The 25,419-nt window shown below is 50.9% G+C and overlaps 1 protein-coding gene across 3 annotated transcripts in view; it reads left to right on the top strand.

Moving 5' to 3' along the window:
• Nucleotides 1–21,378, top strand: part of Tacc2 (transforming acidic coiled-coil containing protein 2) — a 172,808-nt gene extending 151,430 nt beyond the window's left edge. For 2 of the 3 annotated variants that reach the window (XM_071610843.1, XM_071610842.1), the window contains 10 exons: nt 869–981; nt 1,955–2,126; nt 3,357–3,497; nt 10,500–10,643; nt 11,064–11,140; nt 13,261–13,304; nt 18,723–18,883; nt 19,087–19,193; nt 19,333–19,453; nt 20,845–21,378. In XM_071610843.1, the coding sequence (XP_071466944.1) occupies nt 869–981; nt 1,955–2,126; nt 3,357–3,497; nt 10,500–10,643; nt 11,064–11,140; nt 13,261–13,304; nt 18,723–18,883; nt 19,087–19,193; nt 19,333–19,453; nt 20,845–20,910 (1,146 nt within the window). In that variant the 3' untranslated portion in view covers nt 20,911–21,378. Of the gene's footprint in view, nt 1–868; nt 982–1,954; nt 2,127–3,356; nt 3,498–4,344; nt 4,435–10,499; nt 10,644–11,063; nt 11,141–13,260; nt 13,305–18,722; nt 18,884–19,086; nt 19,194–19,332; nt 19,454–20,844 lie in introns of all 3 variants that reach the window. The other variant, XM_071610844.1, reaches the window with a different exon arrangement.
• The last annotated feature ends 4,041 nt before the right edge of the window (nt 21,379–25,419 follow it).

The raw sequence follows: 25,419 nt of genomic DNA, 5'->3' as shown, positions 1-25,419 counted from the left end.
TGATAGTTGACACCACATGCATAATACGACACTTGGCCACTGAAGTGGAACAGTCCCGTGTTTTGATGTCATTGATTTAATGGGACTAAACCACAGAGTCCCTTCTTGTGCACCGCCTGCTGACTCGGGCATTGGCAGGCTTCGAGGATGAAGTTCACGAGACGTGTGCTCTGCCAGGAATCAGAGCCACCAGAGGTTTCTGTGATGTGATGGCGCATGCCCACTAGTCCTTGTTTGCACTTCTTTGGGGACCCCAGCAGGGAGGATGTAGGGTCTCCCCATCCCAAAAAGATGCAAGTCCCCATTCCTGGACATGGCATTCAAGGCCTGGGGGGTCTGATAACGGCCCCCAGCCTCTCATTTCCTCCCCCTTAGCTCCACACTGTACGCCCCCATGAAGAGTCCAGCCGAACCCCTCCACAGGCCCTGAATGTGCCTGGTCTCTCAGCCTGCGCCACGCTCTCTGTTCATGCCCTGTCCACCCCTGCCCCCAAGAGGAGCCCCCTCTTTTCAGATTGAACCCATTGCTCTGTCTCTTTCCAGTGCCTTAGTGGCAGGGCTCATCACACTGGGTCATCGTGCTGGTGTCCTGCATTCAGCTGTGATCTTGCCTTACCCCTCTGTTCATCCTCAGGGGCCAGCATGAGGGTGGCCAGTAAATGAGTTGAACACAGTGTGGCCCAGCAGGACCATCCAGATCTTCCTTCCTTCGCACACATTCCCACTTGTGCGGGTCCCGCACCCCCCTCTTCCTCCCCTTCCCTTCCTGGCCCAGTGAGTCAGAGCTCCCCTGAGTTATTTGCTCTGCCTTGAGGAGCGCTCTGGTTTTTCATCTTCCCAAGCTAATGTGTGACTTTGATCCCTGCAGCAGGACGATGACACCCCGAAGAAGCAATCCTTGTACCTTATGTTCGACACGTCTCAGGAGAGCCCCGTTAAGTCTCCGACCCGGATGTCCGAGTCTCCGACGCCTTGTTCAGGGTACGACTTCCACTGTGACAGTTACCAACAGGCCTGAAGCCCCGAGCACCCGCATGCCGTGGCCCTGATGTCACAGGCAGCCCACGTTCCAGGCTCTGTTCGCACAGACAGATGCATTGCTCTTGTTACTGGGGCCCTTTGAACTAAGGTGAAACCCTTCAACAGCTGACAGCATGAACCCCCACCGTCCCCACAATCCACACGCAACTTTGTCATTTATCCAATCAATGGTGGAAGGCACTCAGAACCCGAGTCCCACTTCCACCCCTAAAGGCAGTGTGACCTGATGTGACTCACTTATCCCACGTGTGCCTCAGTTTCCTTGAGTGTGATGTAATAGACTGACCACGCAGGGATAGAGGAAGATTTGAGAGGCCCCAGCACCTCCCTAAGCTGTGCAAGGGGCACGGGGTCACTGGATTCCCATCAGTGCTGTGTGGAAAGCTCTTGCCAGGCTGTCTGGCCCCCGCAACGTGCTGGATACATGTATGTTATCGACATGGATGTGGCTCGTGTCCTGAACAGCGTCATGTTTGATGGGGGAGGTGTGGGAGTGCTTTAAGATTCAGATCGTCCCACATTTGTCTGCCTGCTCTTCTTTGATTTCTCAAACTTACGGACCAGAATCTGCCCGGGAGGTGAGATGGTGATGGTATACAGCAGAGGTCGCACCACATGGGAGGTCCACACGGTACCTCATCTCATCCTCACATAGGTACTTGTCTCTGCTTATAGGAAAGGAAGCCGGGATATGGTGTCTTCCCTCCCCCAGAGTACACAGCCAAGCAGCAGGCCATCTGCTTGATCCTAGAGCTTGTGTCCCCAGTGGCATCTGGCTCTGTCCCAGGTACTACTGGAGACACAGCTCTGGAGCTCCAAGATGGCTTGGGATGTTGCCTGGTTCAGGGCATCCTGGCTGATTTCAGTGGGATTTCCAAGGAGAAGACTCTAAAGATGCCCTTTGCTTCCACAGGTCAAGTTTTGAAGAGACAGAAGCTCTTGTTAATGCTGCAGCAAAAATCCAGCGTCCTGTCTCACGAGGGCTAGCCTCCAGCCAAGAGCCACACTTACAGGTGCCAGAGAAGTCCTCTCAGCCAGAACTGGAGGCCATGGCCCTGGGCACCTCCTCAGAGGCGATTGAAATCGTAAGTACAGGCAGGGGCCCCAGAGTGAGATCACAGGGGACCAGGCCAGGGCCTGCTGGGTGCCATCAAGCTCAGCTGGCACCTGCTGTGGCCCCACCCTGACCCCCAGACCACAGGAGCCAGCCTGGGAGACCCCACAGCATCACACCGAGGGAAGGACTCCTCTCCTACATGGCTTCGCAGTTCTCACCTGGGTGCTTTATCTGCCCCCAGGGTTATTTTTTTTTCCGTTTTTCTCCCCTTGGGACTGGACTATGCTTTGGGGCCACCACTGGCCAGTACTCTGCCTCTGCAGCTTGATGGCAGATCCGAGAGTGGCAGAGCAGGGGACACCCTCCTTTTGGAGCTCAGGTGGTTTTCCTGGGTCCCGCTGATGGGAATTTCTCTTCCCCTCCCCCAGCCCATTCCCTGATGTCACATGCACATGGGGCTCTGGGGTTCCCTAGAGTATGTGATGCATGTGTGATGGTCTCCACGCATCTTCATGGACCATTCCCCTAGGCAAATTTTATTTCTTTACTTCCTTCCTAGCAATCCCCAATGTTTTTGAAGCCACTGATGTAGTGTGTTATTTTTGGTCTGCCTTAGGAGACTTCATTTATCTCACATAGCAAACATTTATTGAGCACCTACCATGCGTGTATGTGCCAGTTGGAGGCTGGGTGGAATATTGGAAACATACTAATGGGCAAAACGAGATCTGGATGTTAATTGGCCTCTCAGATCAATGCTGTGGAGGACTCGTCCACCATTCACTTTCTGCAAAGTTGGCTTCTGATTTTGAAGGCTTTTTGATCTACCAGGAGACACTTTTTTTCCTTTTGAAATCATCTTTCCATTGTTTAGAAAATCGCCTTTACCAAAACCTTACTTTCTCTGGTGTTTATGCTTGGAGCTCTTTCCTTGTTGAGTGAGGTCAGGTTTTGAAAACCCATCACCTAGCTTCTGCCTCCCACCACTGAGATTTCCAAGCACAGAAGCAAATGGTAACTTGGCTTCAGCCTCTGGCCAGGGAGTAAGGGTGGGGAGAGCACAGGAGGCTGTGCTTTTGGGGAGTGGGGTGGGCCTGCCAGTGTCAAGGTGTCCACTGTCAGCATGTGGGTGAGGATTGGCAACTCCTGGATGCTCCCTTTAGCCTGAAGGCAGAAATGTCATGCAGACAGATGTGTGGTCCATCAATGTCACTCTCTGCTCTCCTCCTTTTTCCTTCTCGTCCTCTCCGCCGCTCAGACAGCTCCTGAGGCTGCCTTTGCCTCTGCTGACGCCCTTCTCAGCAGGCTGGCCCACCCCGCCTCTCTCTGTGGTGCACTTGACTATCTGGAACCCGACTTAGCAGAAAAGAACCCCCCAGTATTTGCTCAGAAACTTCAGGTTTGTAGCCAATGTGTGACCTTTTGGAAGTTTGTCAAAACCTCAGTAGAGAATGAACCCCCGAGCCCCAGATGAACTGAGGCCGGATATACTGAGGAGTTGCTGAGAATGTTCCAGATGAAACATCTTCCCCTCAGGCACTGATATGTGGTGTGCTTTATCCAGTATGCCAAAATTATACAAATTATTCAATTACATATTGAAGGAACCATTTCCATTTCAGTTTGGAAACTGGACCGAAACAGTCATTTTTCAGATGTATTGATAACCCCAACAGCAGTGTCTGTGATTCATTCACCAAACCAAAGGTATGAGGTCACCATCAAGCCTGGTTGTTTATGTGGACTAGGCGATCTCAGAATCCTGTTGAGATAACATCTAGACTCAGTCTTGCATCTGGAACCAAAACGATTATCTACTCTGCACTTTTACATTTGACAGCTTAATTTGATATCCCCTAGACTAGAACTTTGAAAGGAAATCTAGAGAGACGGCTCACAGTCATTTGACAGATGCACATTCATTCATGGAAAGTGTTGGCCAACTTCACTTTAAAAAGGAAAAAAAAAATCAAAGACTGTATATAGTACAGTAAAAATTTGGATCCGTTTCATGTTTGCATAGGTTCTCTGTAGAGACTTAAAAGGACAATATTTTTAAAAAAGGAAATTAAACATGGTTTCATGATCTGCTGAGGTGCTTATTGTGAGAAAGCCAAGCGTGTGTCTTTCCCGAGTACCTGTCATGACGCATTTACATGGCACATTCATTTCTTGGGTGCGGAAAACATTACATCTGTCTTGATACGTTTCCCCTGCGGTCTGCTCATACCCTACCCCTTGGGCAGGAGGAGTTAGAGTTTGCCATCATGCGGATAGAAGCCCTGAAGCTGGCCAGGCAGATTGCCTTGGCTTCCCGCAGCCGCCAGGACACCAAGGTACTGGTTTGCGGCTGCAGTGCGCTGCCCTCTGAGAATGCTGTGTGTGTCACCGTGGGCCAGCGCCTGCTTTGCTAACCGTCGGTCAGGCAGGCGTTGTGGGTGCCCGGCCAAGTGTGATTTCCAAAAAGCTAAAAGTGTAACTCTTGCATAAACACGCTGAGCACATGTCTAAGATCTGCTTAACTCAAGAATGCGTTCGCCAGCAGATGGTGCTGGCTAGGTGGGGAGACTCAGAGAAGCCAGTATGTGGTGTGTGTGTTTGTGTGTGTGTGTTTGTGTGTGTGTGCAGGGGGGAGGGGAGGGGCATGAAGAAGGCTGGAAGAGTGGCAGAGTTGATATCAAACCAGAGAATCCTGGTTTGGATGAAAAAATCATTACCTTTTGAGATTGTCATTTTTTTCCCCTACAGATAATGTATGCTTCTCTATGGAACAAAAATCATTTGCAACGGTTTTGTTTCCTACAAGTTGACATCGAACTTACTGAGAAAAGCAGTACGTAGGAAGTAGCTAACCACTTTAAAATGAACAATTCAGTAACATTTAGGATATCCATGATGTTATGCAAACACCACCTCTGTGTGCGGAGGCGCTGGACCATGTGCTGACGCGGGGTTAGCGGCAGTCCTTTTGGTAAAGGGCTTGCAGAAATAGTGCAGATTTGCAGGGCCCGCACACGGCCTCTGCCTGACAGTGCCTGTGCAGAGATGGCCAAGGAACTGTACCTATTTGTTTGTTTGTTTGTTTTAATTTTAATTTTGAGTGTGACCGCGACAGGGCATGTGGAAATCTTTCAGACTGGCTTCCAGGCTTGGGGTGAGTTTTCTTGATGGTTAGAAGTCAATGCTGATGACGGACAGGCAGTGTGTCGCCCCAGGTTGCTGTCGAGCTGTGGTCTCTCAGCGTTGGCCTCGTCCCACCCCTTTTTACTACCCAAAGTTGGGCAGCCTGGTGGACACGGTGTGTGACACTGGAGCTGGACCCCACTTGTATTCTGTGGCTTTGAATGAGTTAGTGAACCTCTCTGGGCCTCGTTTTTCCACCTGTGCATCGAGGCTCATCACGGCAGGTTTGTTGGTGCAGTGAGGGCTCCAGATGGTGTATGGGGAGCAGCCCCTGCCTGGCACATAGTAGGTGTGCAAGAAAAGGAAGATGCTGTGTTGGCCAGCACCCCACTTTTGCCTCTTACCTGGTCAGATGTTCCCAGCGTCTCCTCAGGAAGCAGGTCCAGGTCTTGTTTTACAAGTAGGAAACCGAGTCACATGGTGATACGGGAATTTCAGCAGCTGCTCCTGCCTGTAAGACCCCACCTGGGTCTCTCTGGCTGCAGCCAAGAGGAAAACCCCTTCCAGAGACAGGAGGTGGTCCCACAGTGGGCGTCCAGACTGAGAACAGTGGACACAGGGCAGAGACAAGAATGTAAAAAGAGATCAGTGGTTGTTCTTGTTGCCAAATCAAAAACTTAGGTGGAATGTCCATGAAAGTCGGAGTTTTAGAAAGCTGTCAGCAATGAGGGATTTCTTCCTTCACTGCGTTGGTTTCTTGGTGTCCTGTAGGAATGGCTTAACTGGTGGATTCCTCTCGGGGGATGTTTGGTGCCTAGCCAAGCATGCTCCTCTAAGTAGTTCAGGTCTGCATGGAGTGTGGTGGGGGCCCCTCCTCCCTGGTCAGGCAGAAGGCAGTCCTCGGCAATAGGCAAGTAGCGGTCGGCTTCCTGTCAGTTACAGCCTGTTCTCAGACATGTGTCTCCATTTTGATTTAATAGTGTTTCCTGGATCCACCGAGTGTGGGCCAGAGAGGCGCCCAAGCCACCTCCTTAGGTGTTTCAGAAGCCTGTGCTAAAAGGAATATTGTATCAGGGGAACTGTCTTACCTGTAAGGAGCACTTCTCTCTACAGGGGTAACTTGTATTGCTCTTGGTCAGGACGTCCTCTGGGGACTGTGGCCTGTAGAAACAGTGACTCCAGGAGGTACACCCTGCAGGCTCCTGTTTGTCATGTAGAAGCTTGATGGCCCCTTGCTGTCCTCTGCGATGGAACCTGCTGGCAGACAGACAAAAAAGCTCTTCTTTCTGTCCTTGTGCTTCAGCTGCAGGCAACATGGCCCTGAGGTTTTACAGCATGGTCTTGAGCTGCTATCAACACAAAGATGAGTTCTTGTGGAATAAGGCTGTCTTGTTGAGAGGAAAGAATGGGAAGGGCTCTGGTTGTTCCTCAGAGCAGCTTCAAGGGACGTTTCTCTTAGACTGACAGAGCTGAGTTGCCCCTCTGAACTACAGCGAGGGATGCTCTCTGGTTAGAAAACGTTACAGATGAGGAAAAGTCCGTGGGAGCCGGGGTGTCAGGCTGCAGCCTCGGTATCAGACTCCTCCCACGTGCTTCTGGTGACCGAATCGAGTTTGTCCCCTGAAGCTGACCAAGGTGGCTGGATCTGCCATGCAGCAACTCCAAGCTTAACACTGAGCTACATTGAGGGGAACTGATACAGATTGAGGGGACCTGCCACGTCCTGTCTTTGTGGCTTTCCAAGGGGTGCCAGGCACGGGCACATTGATTTAATTCATTTGTGTGACATTCTGGTTGTGATTTCTGGAGCTACTGGGCTTTCTCAGTGAGGGGGACCCATGATAAAAACTGAAGGATGCTTCTGGTAGCACAGGAACAAGGTCACGTGAATGGCGAGCAGGTGCCAGCAGTGGCTCCCACGGGGAGGGGAATTGGCCTGTTGATGTCACGCCGTGTCTGACGTCTCCCAGAGTCATGGCTTAGGCCAACAGGTGCCTGGATTTTCCATGAGCTGAGCAGGAGTTGGGCTGGGGCAGCCGTATTGCTGGTGGGCAGCCTGTTTGCTCTGAGGCACACACACCTCCCCTCCCACCACCATTTGGCAGGGGGCTGAGGAGGGAGTTGTGTCCCGAGCCTTGAGAACAGTCTGAGGAGGAGCTAGCAGAGAACTTGCAGGTGCTGCCTCTACCTGGTGCAATAAAGATGGAAGGCGAGTCTTGGCTTGGTGGCCGGCGTGGCCACCTGGTGCCTGATGGTGCCGTCTGTGGAGTGGGACAATGGTGTGGGATGATGTCCACCCTGTTTGCCACTCCAGGGCTTAGGAACTGTCTGCCATCAGTATTGGATGGGACAGCTCCCAGCTGAGGCCACTCTCCTGCCTGGATAGGACCAGACACTCCTGAACACTCAGGCGGGGTCCACACTCCATGGCCTTAGCTCTGTGTGCAGGTCCTTGACCCCTGGTCCTCACCCCTGCAGGCCCTCCTCACCACAGCTCTCTGAGCTTTCTGTCTGTCCTCCCACAATCAGCCTCCAAGTGTTCTGGGGACAGGGATCCTGCCACAGTCCAAGCCCTGAGGCCTGACAACGGGGAACTGGCCTCAGGGAGGACCGTGAGCCTGGGTAAGTGGCTTCAAGACCAGAAGGACCCTGGCAAGAGGCCTGTAGGTCTGTAGCAGGAGACAGTGGCCTGGGGGGTCACACAGGACCCCGGACTTGAGGAGTGGATTGATGGCTGAGGTTGGTTGCAAGGACTGGTGCCTTCTGAGTCCTGGCCCTTCACGTCTCAATTTGTGATTTCTAGTGGCTTTCGTCCCTCTAAAGTAGCAGGTGGGAAATTATGTGAGAGAAGCAAAACTTCATCTAAAAATATCCGATCTTGAAATATCAGTGAGAGACAGACCTTTGAATTTCAGTTGAAAACAATTCTTAGTTGTAAGGAGAAGCCAGGGTGTGGAAGATGAGTTTCACTATACAGACAGGTGCTGATGCAGGGCAGTAATTCACACGCGTCCTGAAGTCCTCTGTTCCTTTATTGAGAGGACCAGGTGCCATCAAAAAGGTGACAGGGACTCACTCTGTGGTCATTATCTCTTCGGTGTTGTTATGTATTTTTCATTCCCCTCTTTGTTTCACAGAGGACTTTGGGCAGCTTAGGGTCATTAATCCCTTCCTGGGTCCTATTTAGCTCCTGCTCAGTGTAATAAAGTTAATTTTCACTGTGTTCATTTTCTCCTGCATTTCGAGGAGCTGGTTTATTTGAGGGTTAGAGCTGAGTGTCATTTTGGGAAATTTTTAAACCAGATCTCTCCAATCCTCATTTTACTTCATCCTCAGAAGGACCAGGATGAGTGTGGCGGTTCTAATGTTCTTTTCATTTTGAAATTTTTTTTGTTCTAATTTTTTAAAAGAACACATTTAAAAGTGATTGGAGGGCTGGGGTGTAGCTCCGTGGGAGGGCACTTGCCCGGTGCACACAGAGCCCTGGGTTTGAATCCTAGCGTCTCCCCCCCACCAAAAAAAAAAAAAAAAAAATTGTTAAAAACATTAGGAACATTTTTTTTTTTCCTTTTAAAGACCTCTTTTGAATTTTATGTTTGTGAACTTTCAAGTATGAGTGCTGAGCCTGGAGAAGCTTCCCCTTGCAGGCAGAACTGTAAAAGCCGGTTTCCAGCAGCGGGGATGCAGCCCTCTGGGCAGAGGTGCCACCCTGCAGGCACTCAGCCTGCCTGCTGCCAGGGCTGTCCACCGTGTCTGATCAGGTGTCATCTTGAGGATCAGAGGCTGAGAAGATCGTGGCCCCCCATTTGACCTGTGAGCGAGTTTCTGGGGTCTGCTGGGCCAGGGCTGTGTGCTCCTCACTCTGACCAGCTGATCACAGCCCCTCACCTCAGGGTCAGCCCAAGAGCTCAAGGCCAGGCAGGGGCAGTAAGGTCCAGAGGACAGGTGGTCTCGTCCAGGACAACCTAAACTCTTGAGTTCACCCTGCATGTGTTCAACTAACTGCCCTGACTCCCCATCTCCAGTCCTATCCATTACACTTCCGCCCGGGTTTTCTGAGCTGTCTCTTTTTTTCCCCAAGGTCATTCGCCCTGGTGCTGTGGTAGGGTCAGCGTGGCTGTCCTGTGATTAGAGACACTCTACTCGAGTGCCTGCAGGTCCACCCCTTCCTGAGACCGCTGGCCCTTTTATCTTATCTGCTGCCCTTTATAGTCCTCGCCCTTCTTTCCCTAAATCTGTCTTCCTCCTACACCACGGTGCTCTATCTGTTCACTGCCCAGTCCTGTCTTCATGATTTCCTAGGGAAGACACAGCCCCTCTCCACCCTCTTAACCACCATGGGCTCACACTGGACTTAGAACTAGAGTCGAGGTCCCCTTGGCAGCCATAACAGCACCATGAGGTGAATGGATTGGACTGAGAGTGCGGCTGGCTTGCTGCTCTTGTGGTGGTAGAAGTAGGCTGACGAACCTGGCTGTGCTGATTGATGATGCTTCTAACCCTGCATTTCACCCGTGCTGCGGGTTGCCAAGCACTCTGTGCCAAGGGAAGAATAACCATGGCCCGCTTGCTCCTAACCTCCCCTGAAAAGGGTAGAAAGCCTCAGGCCAGTGTCATCTGGTGGGGTGGGGATCATATCAGCAAATGTTGAGATTGCCATTGACCCAGTTGTCCGTTTTCCTGTAGATGCAACAGACTTAACTCCAACATAAACCTTACGCCCAGAGACTCCAGCTTGTTGAAGTTGGCATGGTTGATTGCTACAGCCTTAAATGTGTGAATCGCATCCTTTCAAACAGAACTAAACAGATGCCCCCAAATTCAGATGTGGCCAGTCTTCCAAAAGTGATCAAATCTGCGGTTATACAGAACCAGGAAAACCTAGATTAGAATTCAGTATCATTCATGGGCAAAATTTCATTCTGAAACTGGAGCCTGCTGGATAATGACCTTGGTCTCATGCACTGTGCCTAAAGTGGCTTGGAGTCTGATAAGTGGCAGTGATAGGCCGGCACCAGACCCACTCGACTCCCCATTCTGGGCTGCCAGGGCTTCTGCCATTATCAGCGCTCCGTCTGGCTGCACAGGCCAAAAGATGGATCTCCATCAGTGGTGCCTGGTGTCTCCCCATTCATGAGTCTTTGCATTCTTCATACTTTTGATGTTCTTTGTTTCAAAACCATGCAACCGAGAGGATGGATACGTTTTCTTTGTCCTGTGATGAATGTTAACTGGGTTGTTTTTTTTTTTTTCCCCAAAATGAAAAACCGTTCCACAGAGAGAAGCTGCTCACCCACCAGATGTCTCCATCTCCAAAACAGCCTTGTATTCCCGCATCGGGACTGCTGAGGTGGAGAAGCCGGCGGGCCTTCTGTTCCAGCAGCCAGACCTGGACTCTGCGCTCCAGGTGGCCAGAGCAGAGGTACAGTGGCACAGCGAAGAGAAGGGCCACTCGGGTTGCCCTGGGAAGGATGTGGTGTCTTGTAAATTAGATGCACACCCGGGAAGCCTGTGTCTTTGGAGTCAGCCTTTCTCCTTGGAGCACTGCTGGCAAAGATACGTGGCGGCCTGTGGGCCTTGATCTTCCTTAGAAGTCATGTCCGTGGGCTCGGAGGGCTTTGTCTGTTTGTAACAGAAAGCACGCCCCTTTCCTTTGCTTCCCAGTGGGCTCTGGGAAAGTAGTGTCTGGCTTACTTCTCCCTCGTGTTTGGGGAAGTTCTCTGACTGCAATTATGATTTGGCATAGGAAGTGTTAATGGCACATTTATTTGATGTCTCTTTGATTTGGTCAAATCCAAATCCACACATTTGGGCTTAACCCTCCTCTTCCTCCTGATTCTAGGTCCTAACCAAGGAGAGAGAGGTCTCGGAGTGGAAAGAGAAATATGAAGAAAGCAGACGGGAGGTGATGGAGATGAGGTCAGTGGTGGAGCCCAACAGTGTCTCTTGGAGAAGTCCTCTTTTCTTTATTGTGCAAGGCTCATGCTTTTATGAGTATTTTTAGTGTAAAGTAGTATTTTTAGTTAAAGAATGGAGTAAAGGGGCTGGGGATGTGGCTCAAGCGGTAGCGCGCTCGCCTGTCATGCGTGCAGCCCGGGTTCGATCCTCAGCACCACATACAAACAAAGATGTTGTGCCCGCCGAGAACTAAAAAAATAAATAAATATTAAAAATTTTAAAAAAGAATGGAGTAAAGATATGTACAGTAATAACCCTCTCTTTCCCAGGGTCTCCCTTCCAGTTCCTCCTGATCATTTACTGTCATTTGCCAGGTGTTGTAATAGTACACAGTAGCCACCGTGTACCTAGTAGCAGTGGTGGGAGCTGGCTTGAAATCAGTCGCATTCCTGGCTGCCATTTTAAGCAGCAAGCAAACTTCTTGGGAATTGCACCCGTTTTCTAGGTACCAGTAATTTCATCCTGAAACTCTCCTCTTGTGCCTTCTCTGCACCGATGCCCTCCTGTGGTTGGTCCCCTGTGCCCTTCCACAGGCTCACTGAAGCCACACAGCTGCATTATTTTTTAAATTTATTTCTTCTTTTGAGAGGGTTGGGTGGCTCTAGATTTTTAGCTGCTCTGGAAATGAACGGGGTATACTGGGAAGGCTGGAAGGTCTGCCCATGATTTCCTGCCTCCCAAGGAGGTCGTACTAGACAGTGCTGTCCACTCACTGAGGTGGCAGGATTTCAACATGCCACCAGCTGGTACAACTGCACTGGCATTTGATGGCCTGATCATCAGCCTATCAGCCTCTGGAGCTTCACCAGGTGAAAGCAGGCTCCTCTTCCCAGCTGCTTCTAAGCATGTTGCTTAACTCCGCCTTCCCTTCCATCTGTATAGTGGGTAACCACCAGTGCCTTGCTGCAGTGGGACGTAAAGGTGAACCCTTGAATCCTGGAAAGGTTTCTGAGTCTGCAGTGTCCCAGCATCCTCATCAGTAGTGCTAGGAACAGTAGGAGCCCAGTCTCTTGGGTCACTGAGGATAAGATGAAGGTGCAGTGAGCTACAGCACTTTCAGGCCCACTGTCCATCCACACGTCTAAAAAGACGTGGCCCTGGCCACCTGCATGTCATCATCATCAGTGACAGCTTTAGACTCAGCCCCACCACATCTTTGTGATCCTGGATACAAGGAGGTGGCCGTCAATCAGAAAGCATGGAAATGCTTCTGAGTGGGAGTCGGGAAGAATTGAGTGACTTCCCGCTTGGTGGCACGAGGGTGGTCCCCTTATACCAGGGAGCAGGCAGAGCCTGCGTCTGAGAATGACTCAGAGGCAGGTCAGCCAGGCCTGGGCCGCCTGACTCCTGGGCCTTTGTGGCCTGTGTCCTCAGGGTCTTGTCTCTTTGGCCATTAGCAGCTCTTGGGGGAAAATAATTGCTGAATAATGCAGGGAAACTGGCTTTGCCGAGGCTTCCTTGGAGGGAGGGCTGTTTCACACCTCAGTGCTCTCGTGGGGAGCCGCGGGCAGGCTAACTAAGGGTTCTCAGTGCTTGGGTGCAGCTGCTGTTTACGGGGCTCCCCAAGAAGTGCACCTCCAGGCCTTGGAGAGTCTGGTCTAGTGGAGGAGATGGACTCGTGTTCTGGGAGGCCAGATGTCTGAGACACAGAGAAAATGTTAGAGGGCTCCCAGGGGAAATCAGAGAAGGTCTCCCAGGGGAGAGACACTGGAGCTGGACCTTGAGAAACAAGCAACAAACGAGTACCCCCTGGGCCTCGAAGAGCCTGGTGTGTGTGTGGGGGGCAGGAGGTGGGAGGCAGGAGGCAGGCCTTCTGAGGGTGTGGGTCCAGGTGGCTGCAGACTGAAGGTGTAGCCTTAGTGGTCAGTGGGGAGTTGAGGGCTTGCAGAGGGCGTGCAGTGTGCAGTCACACACTGGGAAAATGAACCGCTGTGTGTGGCTGAGAGTTGGGGTGGCCCTGCCCAAGGGAGCCCAACCTTGGCAGGTGAGACTTGTCCCACTGATCACGGTCACACTGTCAATGTCCCCCGTGTGGGAGCATCCTGCTGCCGTGGTCCAACGTGCTTTTGCTTGTCTTACAGGAAGATCGTGGCCGAGTACGAAAAGACCATCGCACAGATGATAGGTGAGTGTCCTGACCACCCTGTGGGGCTCGGGCCTGCCGTGAGATTTCCAAGTTCAGGGGAGGCCTTGAGAGTGGAGGCTCAGAACTTGGTGCCCTTCAGGAGGGACCAGAGCACCCAGCGCATGGCTCTGTCCTGGAAACGCCCCCCAGAAGGCGCCCGTGGGAGGCCTGACAGGCCCCTTCTGACCCAGCCAGGAACCACTCGCCTGGTGGAGAGGGAGATTTGGGCTGGCTTCTGCTTGCAAAGCTTGTTTTTTGCTCATGGGAAAGAATAGGAATAGAATCCCTACAGCTAATTAGTTCAGACTTAAATGACTGAATCTGCCGCTCAGCCTTTACACAGGGTCCAGGGCCTGATAGGAACCTGTGGCCATTGCCCACCTGCTTTGCTGCCACACCTCTGGCAGACCCTGATAACTAACCCTGTGCAGGGAGATTGGGTGCTGCATCCTTGGCAGCCGGCACCCACAGACTAGCTTTCAGACTGATGATCACTGTTGAGAAATGACATTCTGACTTTGGGGTCATGATGTTTGTTTAGCTGTCAGTTTATTATTTCCTTTGGTTCATAGCAATCAGTTTTTTAAAAATCTTTTTCTCAAGTGCGGTGATACATGCCTGTAATCCTAGCAAATCAGGGGGCTAAGGCAGGAGGGTCACAAGTTTGAGACAAGCCTGGACAACTTAGAGAGACCCTGTGTCAGAATAAAAATAAAATCATCTAAGGATGTAGCTCAGCAGCAGAGCCCATGGGTCCAATCCCCAGTAACTGCAAAAACTGGGGGAAAAAAAAAAAAAAACTCTTAAGGATATATGTAAAATCTCCAGGTCACTGCCAACCACAGTTTATATATGTTTAAGCTTTACACTAAGCTAGCAAGTGAGCCCCCTCTCTCTCAAATGTTTGGATTTGCCAATCACACCCCACCTGTAGCTTGTCCCAAGATAAAGAAAACAGAAGCCTCGGGAATGGTGGAGAGGCACTGTCCAATCAGAGGAGCTCTCATTGTGGTCCTGTAATAAAGACCGTTTGCCCCTACCTCTGGGAGATGCCCCTCAGCTGCCCACTTCTGTATGCTTTCCATCACATGAAATTTCTGTGTTCAATTGTCGTAAGAATTTATGAACACATCTGGATGAGATAGAAACTTCAAAACTCTTGGAATCGACATGCTGGTAAGAGCGGTCAGGGTGAAGGCTTTATGTCCTCAGCTCTGCACGTTCAGAGTACCCTTTGGCCTCTGCAGTCTTGGGAAGAGGGGAGCATCACTTCGACCCATCATGGCTCATCCGGAACATCCCACTACATTCCTGAGTATTTTTGCCCTTGGCAGGGACATACATTTTGGCACATGTAGAAATGGGGGTGAAGGGGCTTGAGGTTTGCTCCTGAGAGAAGGCTGCTCAATGCCAGCTTGGGTGCCCAGCGGGAGAAGCTGATTGAAGCAGGCATTCCCTTTAGAGAACTCAGAGCATGAGACCCTTCCTCATTGACACAAGCCGCCTGGCCATGGGACAGAAAGATTAATTGACTCTCATGCTTTCCTTGCAGAAAGACTGCAGGTGGGAGCATTCAGCATTTTCACCCTGAGATGTGATATAATTCCAGAGTGGCCCTTGGCAGGGGGTGCTGCCCCCTCCCCCCCCGCCCCACTCCAGGGATTACAGCCACCTGGTGTGTTTGGCCTGAGGTTCTGTCTCCAAGAGCTGGACTCTTGGGGCATTTTCCTTTTCTTGGGAGAGCTCTCTGGGTGGCTCATGGGACCCCCACAGCATCCATACCAGGGACACACTGTCACCAGGGTGATATCTCGCTGAGTCTACTCCCGTCCTCATTCCCCCCACCACCCATCATCTGCTTTTCCAGAGCTTTCTCATCAGAGGTGGCCTGTCTGTGGTTGTCAGCCTCCAGTCACTGTTGCAGGTCACTGATTAAGGCCACCATATGTTTCAAGGTCCTTGTGTCCTAGTAGAATATAGCAGGAGCCAGAGGCATGACTGGCCGACTGTTGCCGTGGGCGCATGTGCCTCTTTCTGGGAAAAGGAGTCTCTCTGTGTGTGAAACGGGCCCATCAGCCACATCTGGGTTCCATATTCTCTTCCAATTCCTGTCACCTAACAGCACCACTCAGGGGAGGGGACACAGGCCCCCTGAGGGCTGGGCAGTCAGTCCAGCACCAGCATGAACGGAAAAGGGTTTTGCCGCTGACTCCAGCTTAGCCCACCTGGGCTGGCTCTTCCTGGCTCTGTGGCTCCGCACGGCCTTCGCCAGCTGTGACATCCATCCTGCTGCCATTGTCCCTCCTCGGCTTACTACGAGAATATGTCTTATTAAATCAGATATTGGCTATCTGGGATTTAGAACAAAAGGAGATTTCTGTGCTTTCTGCATTCCAGGTTGTTGCAATTGTTGTTTTCTGCTTTTCTAACAACTGCCCTGATTATCTGTTTTGCTTCCATTTTCTGTTGCTTCTTGCCCTTTGCTTGCAAAACAAACAGGCAAGCCTGGTAAGTAGACGCTTCCCCCTAACTGGTCCCCTACCCGTTGCAACCCTTGTTTGTGTTTTGTTTTTCCATTTTTGTTCGTTTTGCTTTTGCATATTTGCTGCATTTAATAACATTTTGCCTGAAGAAGCCAGAAAAAATCTTCAAAAGCATCGTTCTGTTGTTGGGTCTGGGGTGTTTCTGGTCTGAGGCTGATTTCCTGATTTTTAAGAACGTAACTGCATTGGTCACATATAAAAAGCTTTGTGCAGTATTCTTGCCGCCTTGGTCTCCTGGGAACTGGGCAATTCTATTTTTGAAAGGGTTAGGTTGGGAGGAAAGGAAACCTAAGGCAGGCAACGTCTTGATCCAGGAAATCAGATAGACTCCATTTGATAAATGACTCCTTTACCCCACAGAGGGAGATTCATATGTGGCCACAAATCAGCAGAGAATAGATGTTTCCCCCTATGCTGAAAACTAAGGAAGAAGCTAAAATTCAAAGAAGAAAAAGAAGCTTTGGGTTGCTAGTGAAACTTAGAAACACCCTTTGTTTTAGGAATGTAGACTTAGCAAGCAGGCTGCTGGTGATTCTGAAGTCACCATGACACTGCCACACAGATTCAGGAGTGACACCGTTACAGGATTCGTTATGGACAGTGACGTTGTTGATAGTGAGTCACTGGTATTGGACTCTTTCTAGGTGTCAAGGGCTTTGTCTGTAGTATCTCATTTAATCCCCCCCCCCCAAATGCTCTGTGATAGAAATGCTATTGTTTCCTATTTCAGGTGAGGTAACTAAGACTCACAAAAGTCAAAAACTGCCCAAGGTCACATAGCTGGGAAGTGTCAGAATTCGAACCTGGGCAGTTAAATTCAGGAGCACCTTGGCCACTGTTCTGTGTAGCTCCAACCTGCTAGTAGCAAGAGTGCTAAGGACCCTTGTGATCACAGAGGCAGGGACAGAGGGGCATTAGGCATCTTCTTGGCCACTGGGGTCCTGGTCCTGCAGCATCTCCATCACTGGGAATCTTGTTACTGATGCAGAGCCCCAGCCCCACTGACACTACCAAACCAGAAAGTCAGGGTGGGCCTCAAAGTCCATGCACAGCCCTCCACCTGATCACATGCAGCTCACACGTGAGAAACATCTTGACTTGGTAGAGCCCTGGGACCCAGAGAGGTCAGGACCCTTCATGTCAGGTTTGGAGCTAAAAATTCAGCCTGTGGCGCCATCACACCACATGCCAAGGGTCCCCTAACTCAAGCCAGATGCAGACTTAGGAGGAACCTTAGGGACAAAACCCCAAAGCAACCTCCCTGGTATCACAGGAGCTGCGTCCTTCGAGGCCTGGCCCCACAAGAGGCCCACGTAGAACACACTCCCTATCATGGCTCTGGGTTTAGACACAGACTCTGCTGCTTCCTCGGTAACCGAGGGACTTAGGTGTTCACATCCCCATCTCGCCTTCTGTAAAATGGGGACAAGCAAACCTGCACCTGGGTCCTTGTGAGGTTTCACTTGTTCATTCATCGCATGGACTTGCGTGGTGGCATCCTATGTGCCTGGGACAGAGTGGTAGACGAAATCAACCAGCGCCCGCCTGGAGTGTGTTCAGTGGGGACGGAAGCCAGCGCACACACCTGAACGGGCCCCTGTGTGTGTGCACACAGCTTCTAAAACAATATGGGGGGCTGCTGCCGTGGGGAGGAAAGGCAAGGGCTAGAGCAGAGCGTGGGGGAGGGCCTTTCCTACACCTTGGCCAGTGACAAGGGTCAGAGACCTGCGTGAATGGGAAGCTCTGGAGCCACCTGAGCCCTGGGGCAGGAGGCACCTGGGTGTTGAGGCCATCAGGCTGGAGCAGAGATGCCAGGGAGGATAAGGGCAGAGTGTGTGGGGAAGGAGCCTGGATTTTAGTCCCAGTGCAAGGGCGGCCATTGTGGGGGCTCTGCAGGGGTAGAGTGGGGGTGGCCCTTCAGCTCTGGCTGGGTGCTGGGGCAGAGCCCTGCACCTGGTGGCTGCTCACCAATTCCAGATGTGCTCCCCGGTGGCAGCCAGCACTAGGAGTCAGTTCTGGGAGCCCCTTCCCAGGAGATCTGGGGCTGGCAGGTTTGCTGAGTGTGTCCCCCAGGAGCCCTGGGGCCTCTGCCTTCCTCACTCTGCTGTCACCAGGACAGGGAAGTCCTGAAGCCCCTAGGCTCAGCATGCAGAGGCTGGAGGGAGCCACAGGCCTCATGTAGAGAGTCTGAGGAAGCCTGTCGCATCAGCACAGAGATGGCCGAGGGCCAGAGAGGCGCTCTGGAGAGCAGTGCTCTTCCTCACACCAGGGCTGGCAGTCACACTGGGCCTGGGGCTTGTTCTTTGTGCATCACTGAGAAACTCACTTTGCAGAAATGATGTTTTCCTAGAGCCCAGTCCTCGCTGCACAGAGGAGTGTCAGTGTTGGCCTGAAACAGTTGCAGGGGAACTGTCTTGTGGGCTTTGGGATTCTGGGATATTTTAGGGATCAAGAAACCTTTGTCTCTCCCAATCACCTTCTGTCAGTCTTGGTAGCACTTGGGAAGCCCAGGCCACAGCACCCATTAATCTCGCCCCCCACAAAATTCAGTAGCGTTGTCTTCCTTTTTTCTGAGCAGACCTGTTTGTTGTCAGGAAAAATAGGCTCGGTGGGGTTCCCCGGTGTAGATTTGTCAGTGAGGCATTGAGCAGGTTAAAGAATAAGGGCTAATTTCCACCTCGTGTGCTATTGCATGGGCCCAGGCCTAAGAAGCTGGAGCCATCAGAGACCATCTGGGAGGGATCTGGGGCGTCGGCCCATCCCAAGGACAGCCAGGGCTGATTGGGCTGAGTTATACCTGAAGCTTCTGCTGGCTCCGGAGGCCCAGCTTGGGTTCCACAGGCTCCATCGTTTGGCTTCTTGTCTCTCCCCCCAGAGGATGAACAGAGGGAGAAGTCAGTCTCGCACCAAACAGTGCAGCAGCTGGTCCTGGAGAAGGAGCAAGCCCTGGCCGACCTGAACTCCGTGGAGAAGTCTCTGGCCGACCTTTTCAGGAGATACGAGAAGATGAAGGAGGTCCTGGAAGGTTTCCGCAAGGTGCGTCCGAGCTCGCGGGCAGAGCAGGAGGCTGGCCTGTTTGGGCAAGACGTTGGGGGGCCCGTTGTGTCGGGGTGGGAGTCTGAAGGAGGCTGGGGAGTCAGACTGGCCACCTGGGTTCTACCTGCATCAGAGAGTTGGTGGGGCGCCCGAGTCGGGGCGTTTCTCCTGGGGGTTCTGACCCCTGTCCTCTGCCATGCTAGAATGAAGAGGTGCTAAAGAAATGTGCACAGGAGTACCTGTCCCGCGTGAAGAAGGAGGAGCAGAGGTACCAGGCCCTGAAGGTGCACGCGGAGGAGAAGCTGGACAGGTAACACAGCCCTTCGGCTGGGCGCTCTAGCGGCCCCTCCCGCTGCCCAGGGTAGGGACGAGGGAGGCAGGAGGTGTCTGCGGTGATCTACGGCCACCTATGGGAAGAGGTCTAATTTCTGGGTCCCCTCTCCCCACAGGGCCAATGCTGAGATCGCCCAGGTTCGAGGCAAGGCCCAGCAGGAGCAGGCCGCCTACCAGGCCAGCTTGCGGAAGGAGCAGCTGCGAGTGGACGCCCTGGAAAGAACGCTGGAGCAGAAGGTGACGGGGAGGGTGGGCCTCTGGGCGGGGGCTGGTGCCCTGACGGCCGGCCAGTCCATCAGATACACAGAGGTGGGGGCTCCCGGGCAGGGCCGGCCCAACAGACAAGTTCAAGCTTCCTGAGAGGCCTCTGGGAGGCCCGGTTCAGTGCTAGCCCTGAAACAGACTTTCTCTCCGCCCTTCCTAGAACCGCTTATGGACTTATTTCCATTTTTCATTCCTTGTCAGCATCATTCATGTGACAAATATTTGTTAGCACCTGTGATGTGCTGGCATGGTTCTGGAAGCCTGCAGCCCGTGTGCTTGTTGCAGAGTGATCAGTGCCTGCCAGGCTCTGCAGAGGATGGGCAGTGTCAGGCTAAAGGCCCGCGTGGTCTCGCGTTCCATGGATGGAGGTGGACTTCCCAGAGTTGCTCAGCGCACGGTGTGCCCGTCTCCCTGGGTTCCTAGATGAGAAGCCCCTGTGGCCCAGGAGCCTTATGTGCTTAGGCCAATGAGTCTGAGTCTAGGCAGTGGCCAGCCCATTCCAGATAAGGACCCAACCTTAGGATCCTCCAGTGGTCATTTGAGAGTGGTCTGAGCAGCATCACTTCTCGAGCAGCTGGGCTTTGCTGGGCAGAGGTGAGGGGTCTTGATAGGCAGGTGAGCATCAGGAGTCCAATGTGCCTGTGGAAACATCCTGCTGTCCCCAGGAGGTCAGCTCCTCTCATCCGCCCACACCCTGCCAGGTTGCAGCATGGCTGACCAGAGCAGCCTGTGGGTCAGGCGCAGTGACCTCTGCCCTGGGCAGTACCAACTCACTTCACTAGGGGAGGTCAGGGAAAGAACTTGGGAATCAGGATGCTCAGCTCCTCCCTACTCTGCCATCTAATGGCCCTGGGCAAGCATTGTCCTTCCCCTTGGCTGCTAGGCTCCTTTTTGCTCTAGAGATAAAATACACAGATGAAATTCCCTGCGATTCGAGTCTGGTACTGACTTAGCCTACTGGGCATCTTCCCCATATGGCTGGTGTTCTCCATCCAGGTAGAATTGCTTCACCCTTGGGCCATTTCTCAAGTAAACCTCCAAAGAGCTCAGCCCAGACCACCCGTCAGAGGCAAGGTCCACACTGTGTGCTGGATGCTCACCCAGAAGGACTTTATATTTTTTGCCTCATTTTTAATTTTTAGAGAGATGTTATCACCTACCTCTTAAAGATAAGGAAACCGAGGTTCAGAGAGGTTGTGTACCTTGCCCAAGGTCACATAGCCAGAGCTGGGATGTATACTCAGATTGTTTGGCTTTGAGTTCTCCTGCCGCTTTAGGTAACCCCATTGCCCCAAAGAGTCCAGTGATCTTCTAAGTGGCTTGATTTCAAACATCAAGAACTTAATTCTTGCCTTCATTTTCAGAATAAAGAGATAGAAGAACTCACCAAGATCTGTGATGAACTGATTGCCAAAATGGGGAAAAGCTAACTTTGAACCAAATGCTGGAACTTGACCGTCACGTGCAATATGGCCGTGGGCGCATTGCCGTCCTTCCACCCACACGGACAGGCTCTGTTTTCACTTTTCGTATGCACTACTGTATTTCCTTTCTGAATAAAGTTGATTTGATTGTATGCAGTGCTAAGGAGACTATCAGGATTTCTTGCTATTGGTTTGCATTTTCCTAGTATAATTCATAGCAAGTTGACCTCAGAGTTCCTGTATCAGGGAGATTGTCTGATTCTCTAATAAACACATTGCTGACCTTGGTCTTGCCCTTTGTACACAAATTCCCAGGTGAGCAGGTTTGATTTAATATGAACATGTACAGCGTGCATTGGGACTCTTGCCTTAAGGAGTGTAAACTTGATCTGCACTTGCTGATTTGTTTTAAAAAAAAATGCATGTTTCAAATAAAATTCTCTATTGTAAATAAATTTTTTTCTTTGGATCTTGGCAATGAGTGTGGCTGCGATTTATTTTCTGGGAAGGTGTTGAGCCTTTCTTGCCTTCATGAAATAATATCAGATTTGGCCTCTTGCTCTCCTTTGGGCTCATTTCTTTGTCCATTGATTCACATTCATTATCATGGCTGAGTTTGTAAGATGAAGCTAATGAGAAATATTGACTTGCTACTTAAATAATTAAGTGGATGCATTGGATTAACTTAGATTTTTGTTTTTACAAAGCCTCTGGCTTAGGAGGCAAAATCTATTTCCTTTTATTGGGTCCAGGAAGTAAAGGGCTGTGTCACTCTTCCTGTCTGGCCCTTGATGTGCAAAGATCAACCCTGAAACGTCATCTATTCCCCTCTAAATGATTAGGAAAGAGTAGGCAATGACCGGGAGGCCGCTAATTAAGCTGCTTGTTTAATCAATTGCCAGCTGTCAGACTCCTTCACTACTCCCCACTTGCTCAGGGACAGAGGGTCAAGGACAGGAGGAGAGGGGTTCAGATGAAAGGGTGTGTTTGTTTCCTAGGTCCAGCAGCTTACAACAGACACTTCCTCTAACTGTTCCAGAGGCCAGGGCTCTGAAGGAGGATCTGCTCTGTGCCTCTCTGAGCTTCCAGTGGTTGCTGTCCTTTGGCTTGCAGTAGCTGCACTTGTCCTCTGCCCCTGACATCACATGGTTTCTCCTTTCTGTATTTCCCTCTCCCTTCTTATACAACACCTGGCATTGGACTTAGAGCCCATTCCAAATTCAAAATGACCTCATCTTGAGACCCAGCTTTATCTGCCAATATATTTATTTCCAAATAAGGTCCCATCCATAGCAGGGATGTGGAGATGGCTGTCTCTTGTTGGGGAACATGTGTGTCAGTGGGATGTGGGGTGAGGCCCAGACACCCCAGTGGCCCTCAGCTTACCTGTCATCTTCTGCCCTAGGCACAGTGGCTCTGGGCTGCTCTCTTCACAAAGCCCCCCCCCCCCCCAACAGGAAAGGCCCCTGGCAGCCTCAGCTATGGGGGTGTGGGTAGGGTGAGGGTCTCTTCTGTGACTTGCAAGGTGGGTGAAGCTCACCTCAGCTCAGCTGCAGACCTGTCCCTTTCTTGGTTTTCCTTCAGCCCACGTGTAGTTATTCTCTTTCAGTGAGCCAAAGTCTCCAGGGCTCATGGCCTCTAACTTGTCCCTCGCTGTCTCTGGAGCTCATGAGCTGCCCTTTGGTAAACTCACAGCAGTAAATGCTGAGGGGCAGCGCAGCATTCCCAGTGCTTAATCCAGCCCCTGCGGAGGCCGTGCGTTTGCAGGGTGCTGGGTGTTTTGCCCTCATCCTGCAAGCCGCACGCAGGAGTCCAGGAATTACTCCTTTAGGTTTAACTCGGGGCTTGAGCGGCTTGGGTTCGTGGTTTTGTGCAGTGAGGCAGGACGCACACCAGGGGGCGCCCGAGGCAGCTCAGGAAGAGGGTCTTGGGAAGGCTTTGGCCTGGGATTAGGTGATTCTTGGGAGAGGTTAAGGTAGTGGGCTGTGCTCCTGGTTGGATGCTGTCAGGGAGACAGGCAGTTCTAAGAATGAGTTTCATTGCGTCTTCTCTAAAACTGCCGTTGGTGAAAAGCCAGGATCTTTGCTCCCTTTTGTGATTTGGATGATGCTCACATTCTGCTCAGACACTTCTAGGGGTCGATCCTGTTTTTTCTGGACCCACCACAGTCCGAGTGGCCTGATGCTGATGATCTGTGACATTGTTTATGGTCAAGGCCCAGCATTGAGTGCCAGGCCAGCTCCAGGTTTCAGAGGCTGCTTTGTTCTTTCTCAGGATGAGGACTTTTATTTTTGTTTTTATTTTATTTTATATTTTTATATTTTTGGTGGCAGCCCAGCTGACACCTTAAGCACGTGCTCATTTTTAAAGTCTGGGCAACCCACTGCCAAACAGCCTTCCACTAGGGCTATACCCATATGTAATTGCTCCCCCGCCCTCAGGGAGGAGTGTGATTGGCCCCCACGCTGCTCTCCTGCCTGTCAGCCAGCCTGGCATGACCTCAGCCCCACTGGTGTGCACAACTACTTCACCACCCTGGCCCTCCCGGGGAGGTGGCTCTGTCTCTGGGATGCTACAGGAAGTGCCACGTCAGCCCCCCCATTGTCCGTCAACATGCTTCACTGGGGGTACTAAATGGAGTATTTCCATCAATGTGATTCCCTCAAGACCTTTAAGGGCTGTGTCAAGGTGAGACAGAGGTATGAGGCCAGGAGACCCCAAAGAGAAGGTGGGCGTGGAAAGACAACAGCCCTCTTCCTTCTCTGCTCCCTCATAGGCATTTTGGCAGGGAGATGGAGTGGAAAACTCACATCAGCTCTGCCCCTGGGGAGCTAGACTCTAAGGCATCAGCTCTGCCACCTTCTAGCTGTGATCTCACGGCAGGTCACTGACCCTCTCTGGACCCAGGTGTTGTATCTCTGCTTACCCAAAGCGCAGTTGGGAGGAGTTCTGGCCTCTAGGGCCCACGGAGGTTGAGATCAGCCACTTTTTCTCCTCTGCTTACTTTCTGTCAGCATGTGGACTTGTGTGTGCTCCTGGATGGGATGGCTGGACAGTCCCCCTGCAGCTGTGAGATTAGCAGGGCCTCAGGAACCGCAGCTTGCCAAGTCAGTCGTAATTTGAAGCTTCTAGTATATTTCTTTCCAGCTCGGCACTTCCCCTAGGGCTCTCAAGTTAAAGGTGGCTTGAGACACTAAAACAACTTTTTGAGGCTAGAGATGTGGATGAGAGCAGGAGGGAAAGATGGAAGGGGTCACTGATGACTTATGGGGGCAGGGGTCCTGGGGGGTTTCTTTTCCATTCAACCTCGGGGCTCAGCCCCTTAGGTGTGATATCTGAGGGACCAAAGGCCAAGCCAAGGTACATTCCCTGCAGACACCTGCATCTCAGATTGCTGACTCCAGGAGAGAAAAATAGTGCTCTGCATGGGGCACTTGAAAGAGATAATACGGATGGTGCTGGTGACTGCTCCTTCCCCGGATCCTGGTAAGATGCTGAGGTTTCTTTTCTTTCCTTTTTTTTTTTTTTTTAATATTTAACAGTTTCTTCTAACATTAACATATTCTTACTACTATGGTACAGGAACACATAACAGGTTTCCTTATTAACCCTTTTTAAGTGTATAGTATGGTATTATTAACTATAACCAAATTGTTGTGCAACAGATTTCTAAAACTTTCTCATCTTGCAAAACTGAAACTCCATATCCAATGAACAATCCCCTGTCCCTCCTAACCTACCCCCTTACCAACCACTATTCTACTTTTCAATTTGAATCTCTATTTCCTTCCTTATATTTGGGGCTTTCAGGCATTAATTTCTCCTATGAGCTCTTGGTCTCTTGCTGTTTGTCTTCTCCTCCTCCAATGTATTGGTCTACTGGAAGGTTTACATAAGTCTCTTAGGATTTTTTCACTTTTCTTCATTCTTGTTTCTTTCTGTTCCTCTAACTCAATAATTTCAAATGCCCTGTTTTTTAAAAGTTCACACATTCTTTCTTCTGTTTTTAAATTTTTAAAAAAAATTTTAGTTGTAGATGGACACAATACCTTTTATTTTATTTGTTTATTTTTATATGATGCCAGGGATTGAACCCAGTGCCTCACACATGCTAGGCAAGTGCTCTACCACTGAGCCACAACCACAGTCCCTCTTTCTTCTGTTCGATCACATATGTTAGTCAACTCCTTTAGGGATTTTTTCAACCAGTTACTATATTCTTCAGTCCCAGAATTTCTTCTTGGTTCTTTTCTATGATTCCTATCTTTGTTGATATTTTCACTTTGTTCATATAGCATTTTTCTGATTTTGTTTGTATTCTTTTATAACACATTGAACTTCTGTAAGATAGTTATTTTCAATTCCTTGTCGGGTAACTCACGGATCTCCATTTCTTCTATTTTTGAAACGTTCTTTTGACTGAGATATGATTCCCTGTTTCTTCATGTGCCTTCTTATTTTATTTATTTATTTATTGCTGTTTTTTTATTATTTTATCAAACAACCACCTTTTCC

The sequence above is a fragment of the Marmota flaviventris genome, chromosome 4, assembly GCF_047511675.1.
Source record: "Marmota flaviventris isolate mMarFla1 chromosome 4, mMarFla1.hap1, whole genome shotgun sequence".
NCBI lineage: Eukaryota > Metazoa > Chordata > Mammalia > Rodentia > Sciuridae > Marmota > Marmota flaviventris.
This window is presented reverse-complemented; position numbering and strand designations above follow the sequence as displayed.